The sequence below is a fragment of the Eleutherodactylus coqui genome, chromosome 5 (assembly GCF_035609145.1).
Source record: "Eleutherodactylus coqui strain aEleCoq1 chromosome 5, aEleCoq1.hap1, whole genome shotgun sequence".
NCBI classification, from domain to species: Eukaryota; Metazoa; Chordata; class Amphibia; order Anura; family Eleutherodactylidae; genus Eleutherodactylus; species Eleutherodactylus coqui.
In genome coordinates, this window is record NC_089841.1 from 46,350,070 (window position 1) to 46,362,442 (window position 12,373).

General features: G+C 45.0%; 1 protein-coding gene across 5 annotated transcripts in view; it reads right to left on the reverse strand.

The window, feature by feature from the left end:
• Positions 1 to 12,373, reverse strand: part of SPEF2 (sperm flagellar 2) — a 172,210-nt gene that overhangs the window by 81,279 nt on the left and 78,558 nt on the right. For all 5 annotated transcript variants that reach the window (XM_066602444.1, XM_066602443.1, XM_066602442.1 and 2 more), the window contains exons 16-17: positions 8,599 to 8,858; positions 6,516 to 6,576 (exon numbers count right to left, since the gene is read on the reverse strand). In XM_066602444.1, coding sequence (XP_066458541.1) covers positions 6,516 to 6,576; positions 8,599 to 8,858 — 321 coding nt within the window. The remainder of the gene's footprint in view (positions 1 to 6,515; positions 6,577 to 8,598; positions 8,859 to 12,373) is intronic.

Sequence of the window (12,373 nt, forward strand, 5' to 3'; positions counted from 1 at the left end):
TATATTAGACATTCCCTTTAGTGGGGTTGTCTCAAAGTCAACCCTCATTCAGAATTCAGCTGCTGAAGCAATCAGTTGATAGGCATGGGTCTTGCAGCTTGCACTCCTGGCAAACAGCTGATTTTTCCAGGAGAAACTGCAACCATCCAGGCAAAGTAGTATTACATGGTAGCCATTCAGAAGGATAGCCGTCCATGTAATATAAGACTACATTCATATGATGTCTTCACCCCCATTTGGGGGCTGTGGCCCAGCGCTCCTTCTGGAAGACAGAAAATGCCACCCGGACAAAACCCTCCATTGGCTGCACAATACCGTCTGGTCAAAACGCTGGAATCAAACAGAAATCTGCTAAAACAGATAAAAGCTTGAAGCTTTGGTCTCCGTTTTGCTAACAGCAGCCTATGGAGCCATCCATGGTTCATGCCATTTTGGGCAATCCAGACGGAGCTGTGTGATGGAATCCCCGGACAGGGTTGAAGAGACTGTGAGAATGTAGGCAAATGCTGCGTTTAGACGAAATGATTATGTTCAGAACATTGTTTGCACAAAACGGAATGATAGTCATTCAGTTTAAACACTCAGGCAAACGACTGAAGGACAAGTGAGAGTCATGAGGTTCTTGCTCGTCATTTGGTTTCAGCCGGCATAAAAATCAGGGCCAGTTTGGGCACTTATCGTGGCTTTTAAACACCGATCCCTCCACTAAATCCATATGGTCTAACAGGGCATGGACAGGGGTAAACACACTATTAATTCACTTTGCATGAATAAGCTGTTGCCGTAGACTAAGCAGAATGTACTACATAGGAGATGCAGTGTGCTAACTTAGCGATTGAGCAATTGCATCTGCAAGTCCCCTTCAAGGACTAAAAAATAATGTCAAAAAAGTTTAATAAAATTTAATTTAAAAAGAAAACAAAACCCATTTAAGAAAAATAAATATGTTTCTCCACAAAATCCTTTGTAAGGCCAAATGCACACGGGCACGCATGGATTCTGTGTGGGAAATCCCGCACGGAATGCTCCTGTGCCCGATGCCGGCGACCCTGTTACCTGTCAGAAATCTTCTTCTTCTGTACTGAGGATGTCCCGCCGGCGCACATGCGCAGTACAGATTTCCCCGCGCTGTCGCTAGGCGATGATGCGGATCCGCGACACTTCTGCAATCCTCATTGCAGAAGTGCTGTGATATGGATGGCTTCCATTGACTTCAATGGAAGCCGTCCCTGTGTATCCGCTCTAAAATAGAGAATGCTGCGATTTTTAATTTTCGGCACGTAGTGGCCACAAATAAAATCGGATTATGTTCGTGAAAAGAGGAATTTATACGCACATCTATGGGCACATTGAGGAAGCGGATCTTACGCGTCTGCTCACAAGCGCGGAATCCGCTGCTCAATTTGCCCCGTGTGCATAAGGCGTAAATCGAATTTAAAGGGGTTGTCCCGCGCCGAAACGGTTTTTTTTTTTTTTCAACCCCCCCCCCGTTCGGCGCGAGACAACCCCGATGCAGGGACGTACAGACAGCTTACCGGAGCGCTTACCTTGATCCCCGCGCTCCGGTGACTTCTATACTTACCTGTGAAGATGGCCGCCGGGAACCTCTTGCTTCGTGGACCGCAGCTCTTCTGTGCGGTCCACTGCCGATTCCAGCCTCCTGATTGGCTGGAATCGGCACGTGACGGGGCGGAGCTACACGGAGCCGCTCTCTGGCACGAGCGGCTCCATAGAAGACTACAGAAGACCCGGACTGCGCAAGCGCGGCTAATTTGGCCATCGGAGGGCGAAAATTAGTCGGCTCCATGGGAACGAGGACGCTAACAACGGAGCAGGTAAGTAAAAAACTTTTTATAACTTCTGTATGGCTCATAATTAATGCACAATGTACATTACAAAGTGCATTATTATGGCCATACAGAAGTGTATAGACCCACTTGCTGCCTCGGGACAACCCCTTTAATTTTTGTGCAAAGGTAGCAAAAATAAAAAAAATTCCTATAAACTTAGTATCACAGTAATCATGCTGATCCAGAGAAGAAAATGATCATGTTATTTTTATCGAATGGTGCACACTGTAAAAGGTGACTGGGAGATGGTACAACGCCTCTGCAGCACCAGCTGTTGGAAGGTAGCGAGGAAATCTACGATTTGCTAGAAAAACCACATTCACATAAGCACTTCTTCTTTTATATGTGCAGCTCACAATACAAGTGTATTTCAGCCATATGCAGTTTGCTCATATAGTCTCAGTAACCTATATAAAGGTTGGCGTTGTGGATGATCTTAAAGAGACAACAAGGACGTGCCAGGACATTACAGGAGTGCAGATAACGTAGAAGACATCATCCACATCACCTGTCAATAACAGATGTAATGGCTGGGGAGTGGCGGCCCTGCGGGCAACAGAGACGATGCATGCCCGTATGAGTGAATCAAGTCAAATGACTATTGTGACAGTGTCTGCGTGGGGGTGAGGTCACAAAAACACAGTGGCTCACTTAGTCCATGTGAAAGTCTAAATTACTTTTATTTGCGGACGCAAGGAAATCCAGTGCAAACACATCAGCCACTGGCAGCATATACACTTAGTACCGCACTACTAACACAGTGGCTACAGTAGCCACTACACACACCCAACAGTATGGAGGCAACCCTTCCCATCAGGATTGTGACCGCAGCCTGGTCTCCCACAGACATCAGGCTTTCCTTCTCCTCTCAGGGAGTAGCTCCAGCTCTCTGAGCTTGGCTCTGGTTCTCAGCCGCAGTACTGCTCTGGCTTGTATTCTTCCTGATCTATACCTGGCACTTTCCTAGCTGCCACCTCTGGTCCCTGCATCTCTTGCTGCAACTCGTTTTTCCCTTTCCTGAACTGCTGTTGGCTCTTCAGTTGCTTATCTACAGGTCTGCAAGTTCTTTCACATTGTTCTCTTCACCTGCAACTTCTGAAGCCTCTTGTCCAGTCTTTGTGTTGGGGATCGAACCCTGTACTCCAGCAGGCAGCTCTTCATGTTGAGCTCTCTGGATAAGCTCCCTTGCTGACTCCTGGCTCATCCCTGCTTACTCTCCAGACCTGCGGCTACTACACCTGAGGCTCCACCATAGTACTGTAACCGCAAAACTCTGCTTCTTTAGTGGCCTTCCCAGCTTTAGTAGCCTCACCTTCTCCTTTTTCTTTGGCTTTCTGTACTTCCTGTCTAGTCTCTGAATCTTCCTTTCAGCAAAACGGCTATTTTAGATTCCCAGTGTTTCATCTTCACGCTCATCTTCATGGCGAGCCTTTGAAACACCGCCTTTCCCTCTGACATTACTTTCAGGGTGTGTGTCAAGGTTAGCGCTTCGGTCTTTTTCTTACGAGCCCTTTACTCCGCATGCTCACGTTCAATGGTATATCTCGCAGACCTGATTTTCTCTTCAGTAAGCCCCTGTTCACGCGTCTTCTGTTTTTTCTCCAGTTTGGACAGAATGTGACGTTAATGACCAAGTTCCACAGTGATATCTTCTAATTCCTGCTGCAGACTCGCTTTAAACTTCTCAAGTTTATCATAAGCAGCTGCTTTTTCTTCATACCGGTGGTTTGTAGCTTTTAATCCGTTTTGAATTTCTTCTGCTCTTCAACTGAATCCAAGCATGCAGTATTTGTTAGGTTGTGCTGCTGGGACCTGTTTTTTCTACAGGTTTCCAAGAGCACACCTTCTTAGGTGTGGTATAATTGAACTAGCTGGCTAGAGGGAGCATGCTTCCTTATTCCCCGTGGGGTTTGCATTCATGCATGTAGTTCTAAAGGTGTAAACAGTGATGTGTAGTGTGCGTCTGTGCAGGGTGCCAGACATGTGGTGTGATCAGTCCAGTTTAGTTTTGAATGCATTCCAGGATGTGTTGGTGTGAACTGTGTCCTGTGCGGCTGGATCGTTTACCATTTTTGGGCGTGCTAGGTCCTTAGGTTTTAGTGTGGGTCCGCCACTATCGGGACAATCACCCCGCAGGCAGGTAGGATTCATGTGGAAGTTGTCTTGTCAGAGTTAAGCCCGCGAGACAATGAGGACCCTTGAAGTGGGCTCGCGGGCTTAAGTGACATGGCCAATTCATGAACTAATAACTCGTACTTTTATAGCTATTCCATCTGGTTATGTGTGCAGGTATGTATGGTGCGTGTTATGGTCGTCAGTTCAGTCCTTATGTTATGTCTGCCCCTGAGTCCAGGTCTAGTTCACTGTCCTTTACTGTTCCGTGTGTGCGTTTGTGTAGTATCAGATTACAAAGCCAGTGCGTCCCGTGTAGATGTGACAGCATTCTTCTCCATTTTCTTTGGCATATCTCACACCTGAGCCTGAAGTGTTGAAATCTGCTTTGATAGGTTTCACTTAGTTTCTGCATCTTCCTCCAACTGCTTGAGGAACACACTTCTCTCATCTTCCATTCTCTTCCTGTGTGCACTAAAGCCAAGCCTCTGGCATGTTCCTTTTCGCACCAGCTTTTGAGAATCTTCATTATGAGATTACAATTCGACCTGCAGTCTGTTTACCATCTCAGACAGCTCTGCTTGAACTCTTTAGCTTGTAGCTCTTGAAGCTGCGTCTCTACTGTGTTTCTCTTGCATTTAGATTCACGCTGGTCTTCCAATAGCGCCTTCACCTTATGGGTCAGCTCAGTACACTCACTTTCCAAAGCCTGTTTGGCCTTTTCCAAGGTTTCTTTCACCTTTTCAGTTTGCTTTAGCTATTCGGTCAGTTCCTCCACAACTTCAGCATTTTTCTGTTTAAGCTCCTGGACTGAGCTTCATATACTTCAGCTTTATCCAAGCTGATCTGTAGCAGGGTCATCACTTGCTCATAGAGCACTTCCTTGAAGTCCAGCATATCTTTCAAGACTTTTGTTTGGTTCTCCGCCTGGCTGCAAGCAGCTTTCTCAGTTTTTCAGGTTTTCTTTGAGTTCACTTATCTGAGACTTCCATTCACCATTTTCCTTAGCCAATTGCATTTTCAACTCTGCAATTTGATTATCCAAATTTGTAGATTCTCTTTCTAACTTGCAACACGTCATCTCTAACTCTTGGGCTCTTATTTGCATTTTCTTAAAGTCCTGTTCACACTGCGCAGCTTGTGCTTCCAGACATAATCTGAGATCCGCTTCATCTCTGGCTCATCTTCTGAGGTGCTCACCCTCCTTTAATTTCAGCTCCTGTCTTCAACTGTGCAACTTCAATGCAGGCAGCCGTGGTATCATTCAGGATCCTTTCTGTTTCTTCTTCTGCTAGTAGCATTTTATTAACTGTATTCGCCACAGATATTTGGTTGATAGTAGCAACTACCTTGGCTTTACAGGACACTACACCGGCAATACCTCCCTCTAGTTCACTCTTAGTACAACCTGCAGCCTGCCTTTCCATAATTCTTACACTCTACCACTAGGGGCATACCTGAGCTAATTCCCACCTGGGCTGTGGCTGCACTTTCTGTTACTGCCTGTTCACATTCTGCGTTCACCTGTGCAGATGTTGGCAGGTTGTCCTGCCATTGCCCCTGGCAAGCAGAAATACCTACATCGCTCCACTATATGTGGTAGTGTCTGCGAGGGTGCTAGGGGCAGCGACAGAACAGCGGCTCACTCAGTCAGTGTAAAAGTCCAAATTACTTTTATTTTCTTCAGTACTCAGCGGTAGCAAGGAAATCCAGTGCAAACACATCACCCACTGACAGCACATACACTTAGTGTAATGAAAAATAATAAACGCTTGCCCATCAAGGCACTAATTGAACAGTAGTTACCTCACTACTCACACAGTGGCCTAGCGCCACTAAACATACCCAACAGGGTGTCAGGCTGGAGACGTCCTTCCTTATTAGACTTAGATGTCAGGCTTTCCTTCCCCTCTCAGGGAGTAGCTCCAGCTCTCTGAGCCTGGCTCTGGTTCTCAGCAGCAGCAGCACTGCTCGGGCTTGTAGCTCTGCCCTAGCCTGCAGCAATGTGTCTGGAAGTTTTAGCTGCGCCAGGCACGTCTGCGCAGCTGTCCCTGCTGATTAGCACACCTTTGGTACACGGAAGGCCTGGTTATAGCCCTCTGCAGGCCATTCTGTGCATAGCCTTGCCATACTATATATTTAAATTGGTGGGGGCATCACACTGTACATACCTGAAGAAGGGTCAGGCCTCTCAAAATTTCCTGGCATGTTCTCGTTGTTTCTTTAAGATCAGATACAGCGCCAACCATTATAGAGGTTACTGAAACTATATAAAGCAAACTACATATGGCTGAAATACACTTGTATAGTGTGCTACTGAAAAGAAATATTACATACCATATATATGTGTGGTTTTTCTAACAAATCGTAGATCTCCTATCTACCTCTCAATAGCTGGTGCTGCAGAGGCGTTGTGCCATCGCACTTCAAAATTGGTAGCATGTTCTATAATGATGCACATTTTGGGATTGGTGAACATACAACCTATTATCCTGCTAATCGGGGGGCACACACTTCATTATACAGGTACCTTATTAGTAGCCAGACACCCACCTGTGTGGAATTTGGATCACGGAGGTGACATCTCCCGAAACTGCAGTACCCTGGATTTCATCTGCAGAAAATAATTAGGAGACTTTTATATCTTATGTGATCTGATGACAGGAATTACTGTCCATGCACACAACAATAAAATACGTAGAGAACATGTATGACCTCAAACATGTTCTAATAGGCTTAATTTAGCCAATATTATAGCTCTCTCAGGGACTACCAGCTGCTCCACTGCCATCAACAGCAAATTGTCTCATTAGTACTTGTAATATATCAAAGAGTCACTAAGCAGACGAGCAGCTCCCCTATATACTACACCACACAGAAGAGCCCACAGCTCCTCTATATACTACACCACACAGAAGAGCCAACGGCTCATCTATATACTACACCACACAGGAGAGCCCACAGCTCCTCTATATACTACACCACACAAGAGGGCCGACAGCTCCTCTATATACTACACCACACAGGAGAGCCCACAGCTCCTCTATATACTACACCACACAGGAGAGCCAACAGCTCCTCTATATACTACACCACACAGGAGAGCCGACAGCTCCTCCATATACTACACCACACAGGAGAGCCGACAGCTCCTCTATATACTACACCACACAGGAGCGCCCACAGCTCCTCTATATACTACACCACACAGGAGAGCCCACAGCTCCTCTATATACTACACCACACAGGAGAGCCCACAGCTCCTCTATATATTACACCACACAGGAGAGCCGACAGCTCCACTATATACTACACCATACAGGAGACCCGGCAGCTCCTCTATATACTACACCACACAGGAGACCCGACAGCTCCTCTATATACTACACCACACAGGAGAGCCGACAGCTCCTCTATATACTACACCACACAGGATAGCCGACAGCTCCTCTATATACTACACCACACAGGAGGGCTGACAGCTCCTCTATATACTACACCACACAGGAGAGTCGACAGCTCCTCTATATACTACACCACACAGGAGAGCCCACAGCTCCTCTATATACTACACCATACAGGAGACCCGGCAGCTCCTCTATATACTACACCACACAGGAGAGCCGACAGCTCCTCTATATACTACACCACACAGGAGGGCTGACAGCTCCTCTATATACTACACCACACAGGAGAGTCGACAGCTCCTCTATATACTACACCACACAGGGGAGCCCACAGCTCCTCTATATACTACACCACACAGGGGAGCCCACAGCTCCTCTATATACTACACTACACAGGAGAGCCCACAGCTCCTCTATATACTAGACCACACAGGAGAGCCAACAGCTCCTCTATATACTGCACCAAACAGAAGAGCCCACAGCTCCTCTATATACTACACCACACAGGAGAGCCCACAGCTCCTCTATATACTACACCAGACAGGGGAGCCAACAGCTCCTCTATATACTACACCGCACAGGAGAGCCGACAACTCCTCTATATACTACACCACACAGGAGAGCCCACAGCTCCTCTATATACTACACCACACAGGAGAGCTGACAGCTCCTCTATATACTACACCACACAGGAGAGCCGACAGCTCCTCTATATACTACACCAGACAGGGGAGCCGACAGCTCCTCTATATACTACACCAGACAGGGGAGCCAACAGCTCCTCTATATACTACACCACACAGGAGAGCCAACAGCTCCTCTATATACTACACCACACAGGAGAGCCAACAGCTCCTCTATATACTACACCACACAGGAGAGCCGACAGCTCCTCTATATATTACAACACACAGGAGAGCCGACAGCTCCTCTATATACTACACCGAACAGGAGAGTCCACAGCTCCTCCATATACTACACCCCACAGGAGAGCTGACAGCTCCTCCATATACTATACTGCATTTGAGAGCTCCACTATATTACACCACCTGTACTCGATGCAGCTCCATGTTAAAACTATAAAAGCCCATCATAGGAACATCTCAATTACCACAGTTTTGACCGGCCTGACTATCATGTCAGATCATCTAGCAGTATATGCTACTGTATATTTTGCAGTGGAGACGTTTTCCTGTGCTATATACTAGCTGTTACTACAGAGTACTCACCAGTGAATGCAGCGCCAGCACGCTGTAACACTACTGTGTCTGATATATCAATGAAGGCAGCGAAGTCCAGGCCCGGTGACTGTGGCGGACGCTCCGGTGGGGCAGTCGGATCTTCCACTAAACCTGATGTTTTACATTTCTTGCTTATTGCAGCGGTTTTCTCTGGGTCTGCTCCGGTAAGGTATTTCTCCAGCAGCTTCGCTTGATTCAGAGTAGCTGGGAATCCATCCAAAACCCATCCTGTGTTTGCTGGGATATGGCTAAAAGCAAATGTCATATGTATATTATGCTGACATTATAAAGCTAGACATACGATATGTAGTATTTTATATGCATTTTAAGACAAAGGACTTCATACACCATAGAAGTGTGATTGGAGGGGGTCCTAATGAACAGGGGTACAGAGTCCACATTTCCGGTAGAGATCAGGCCATGCATTTGTAGCCACTTTCCAAAAACGTGTATGGCAAATATGAAAGCAGTCATCATATTTACCATACTACAAAGGACAGCAGTAGGACAGGCACCCGCCATGGGGATGAGGATTGGGTACCTTAGTTGTCTCGATCGATGGATGTTTCAATGGTTGGACTTCCCTGATGCTACTTTTATGGTATAATCAGTTGATATCCGCTTGTTTAAGTTTTCCAATTATCTGTACCAATTCCAGAGCTTTCAAGATCTCTGCTTGCTGTGATGCAGTAGGATTCTTGTTTACGTATGGTGAAGTCACAGTGGTATGTAATATCTATATTAGTCCAAAGCTAAGGCCATCACAGATATAGAATTTAAAATTTCACTTTTATTTGGAATTAATATATAAAAAGGGTCAGGGCCTACTAACAAAACAAAACAAAAAACATATAACAGAGGACAGACAGATCCACGCCAGTGGGGTCCCGGGAAATATAGGGGAAGGAGAGAGGATATCGACAACTCCCGTATATTATTTCCCAGAGAAGCACCAAGAGTCTTTATTTAAAAGACTATTATGTGTAAGAAGTTTAGATCAATGTCTTATGATGTATTACACTTTATTGAATGGTGCGTTTCTTGTACTTTTTTTCACCATTTCTCTCATGAAAACTCTCCAAAACCATAAAATGAGAGTTTTATTGGTATAGCTCATGTACAAGAAATTTCTGTTATTACGTAGATATAGTTGTTGCTCGAAGGATGAGAGCTTTTTATTTTATTGCTCATATAGAGAACTTCTGCTTTTGCTCAACAATAAGAGCTTTCTTTTTTTTTTTTAAATTGTTTTTGCTCGTATGGAGAACTTCTGCTTTTGCTCGACGCGTTTCTGTATCGGAATGACCAATAGTTCATCAGGAGCTGGGCGAAAAATATGCCCTTGAGTGAGCAGAGAGGAGTTCACTAACAAAAGAGGTATAACAGAAGAGTAACTTAGATGTGTCTGTCAACTGTCAATGTTTCATCAAAGAAGATACTCCCAGTTGCCTTATTATAATATGTTGCTTGACCCTAACAAATATTCGGGTTCACCAGCATACTCTACCCATCTATAGATCAAAACACCTGGATCTAAGTTAGCTCACAATTAGAAGCTGAAGGTAGACATGGGGGGGGGTGTCACTCTGGAGTGAAGTATCTTAAATATGCACTATGTGCATCGTGTGAGGATAATGCACACGATCCGTGTAAGTGCTACCTGCATCTGTACGGAATAACCAGGTTTTACTTTGGTATTTAGCATAAAACCATGAACCATACGCTAGGGCTGGTGGCTACTAAATGAACAGCCACCAGGTTAAATACCTATTGGCCCAGCCGGTTAAAGGGATATGCGCACAACATATGCAGGCACTATCAGAGTAGAATCTATCTTAGATAGCCCCCAAGGTCTCTGAGAGGTCAATCTAGACCAGTGAGTCGTCTGCCAAGACTAGTAGCTTCACATGAATCAGCTGCCAGATTGTAAATTCGTCAATTCAGTCTGGGATAATGCCCAAGCATAGCCTAACTACTAATAGTAACTGCCACAATGGCACAAAGCAATTTTAGGCTAGCTATACCAGTCAGCAGAGCGAGAGAGATAGAGTAGAGTAAGGCAAAGAGAGATGTTAGGAGTAATCTCCAGCAGCACCTGTGGCTCTGATGGTGAGCTTTAGGCATCTCTTATTGTTTACGTATGGTGGATAATAATCCCTCCTGTCTACATGATTGACACACAGTTGTAGGACTCCTTACAATAAAGTTCAAGCGTTTATCTATGTCCAGTGGATGGATCAGAGGTGTGCAGGTGCGTCCTCCGCTGCCCGCACTGAGGGACATAATAAGGCTCCGACAGTGGGTTTTAGCGCACCCCATCATTGTGATGGGTGATGAGGTGTGCTAAACGCGGCAAAAATAGAGCAGACAGCACTAGAAAATCGCGGTGCTAAAAAGCGCCGTGCTCCAGGGCAGGTCTGCAAGGCCCTCTTGAGATCAATGGGACAACAAACTGCTCTTACCACATTGCGGTAAAAGACGGATGTGTGAGAGTGGTCTAACAGAGAATAACTGTGTAAAGAAAGGTTTTACACATCCAAGTCATCATGACACGGGTTTTTCATCACATATGTGTATGCCCTTGGACCAATCCCATTAACGGTTATTTGCACCCATACATCCGATCCTCTGCCATGTGTGAACAGCAGTAAATGAGCGTTGAATGACATGCTCTGCCAATTACAACAAGACAATTCTTGACCTGTTCAATGCCTTAAGGACCAGGGTGTTTTGGTCCTAAACGACCAGACATTTTTACCCATGTGGTGGTTTTAAGGGTCTACTTTTTTTTTCTTCAGCTACCAAAATTACTTTTGCTGTGTTTTTTTTCCTGTTTTTTTTTCACTTTTATTAAGGTTAAAAAGTAGATTTTTTTTAATTTATATTTGTTTATTTTTAGGATTAGCATATTTACATTAAAATAAAATACAGGATTGGGTTCCTCAATTTGATTTAAGCGTTTGTATCAATAATTTGTATAGTCTCGGATTACAGGATGCATATGGTGACGGTTTTGGTTGGCATCTGCTTGGGGTCGTTTTTTATTTTCTAAATATATTTTTATAATTTTTCACACTTTTCCACTGTAGCTGCGGCACCGCTTCTCCTTTCTCCTCCGGGTATTCGGCTGTGTCTGATAGCCGAGGACCCGATCTGCACCTGCTTGATTGCAGGAGCTTTAATCCTGCGTCGTATTTCTACTATCGGTCGGGATTAAAATCCAGGACCAAGCACTGTATATTTACCGCACTTGGTCCTTAAGGGGTCTATAGAGCAGTCTATAGAGACACACTATTCATATGACACAAACCCAGCATAATCTTACATCACGGACTGTAAGAAAAGTAGTGCAAGGAAAAGGTAGCGTAGTTACGAATATCAACCAATCACGGAAAGTGACAGTTGGAATTTGGTTGATATGGGTGACTCCTGCACTCTGGACGTGAGCTAAATCTAAGAAATCTGCCCTTTTGTGTCTTACAACCCCTAACGTTCTGTTGTAACTCATCGCCTTCTATGCGATATGCTGCTATGAGACGTGTAATCCCCATGTAGAGCGCTGACGGTTGGCAGTCACGCATCCTGACTGATCAATGACCTCACGTGAAAGTCACACAATTATGTTCCTAACGAGACAAGTAATGAAATGTTTTCAGTACAAGATAAGATTCTGAGAAGTACAGGCGGTTCAACCAAAGCTCTTTAGAAGGTGTTTTTTTCCGCTGGGAAATCTCATGAGGTTATTTGCATAAAATTGTTTGAT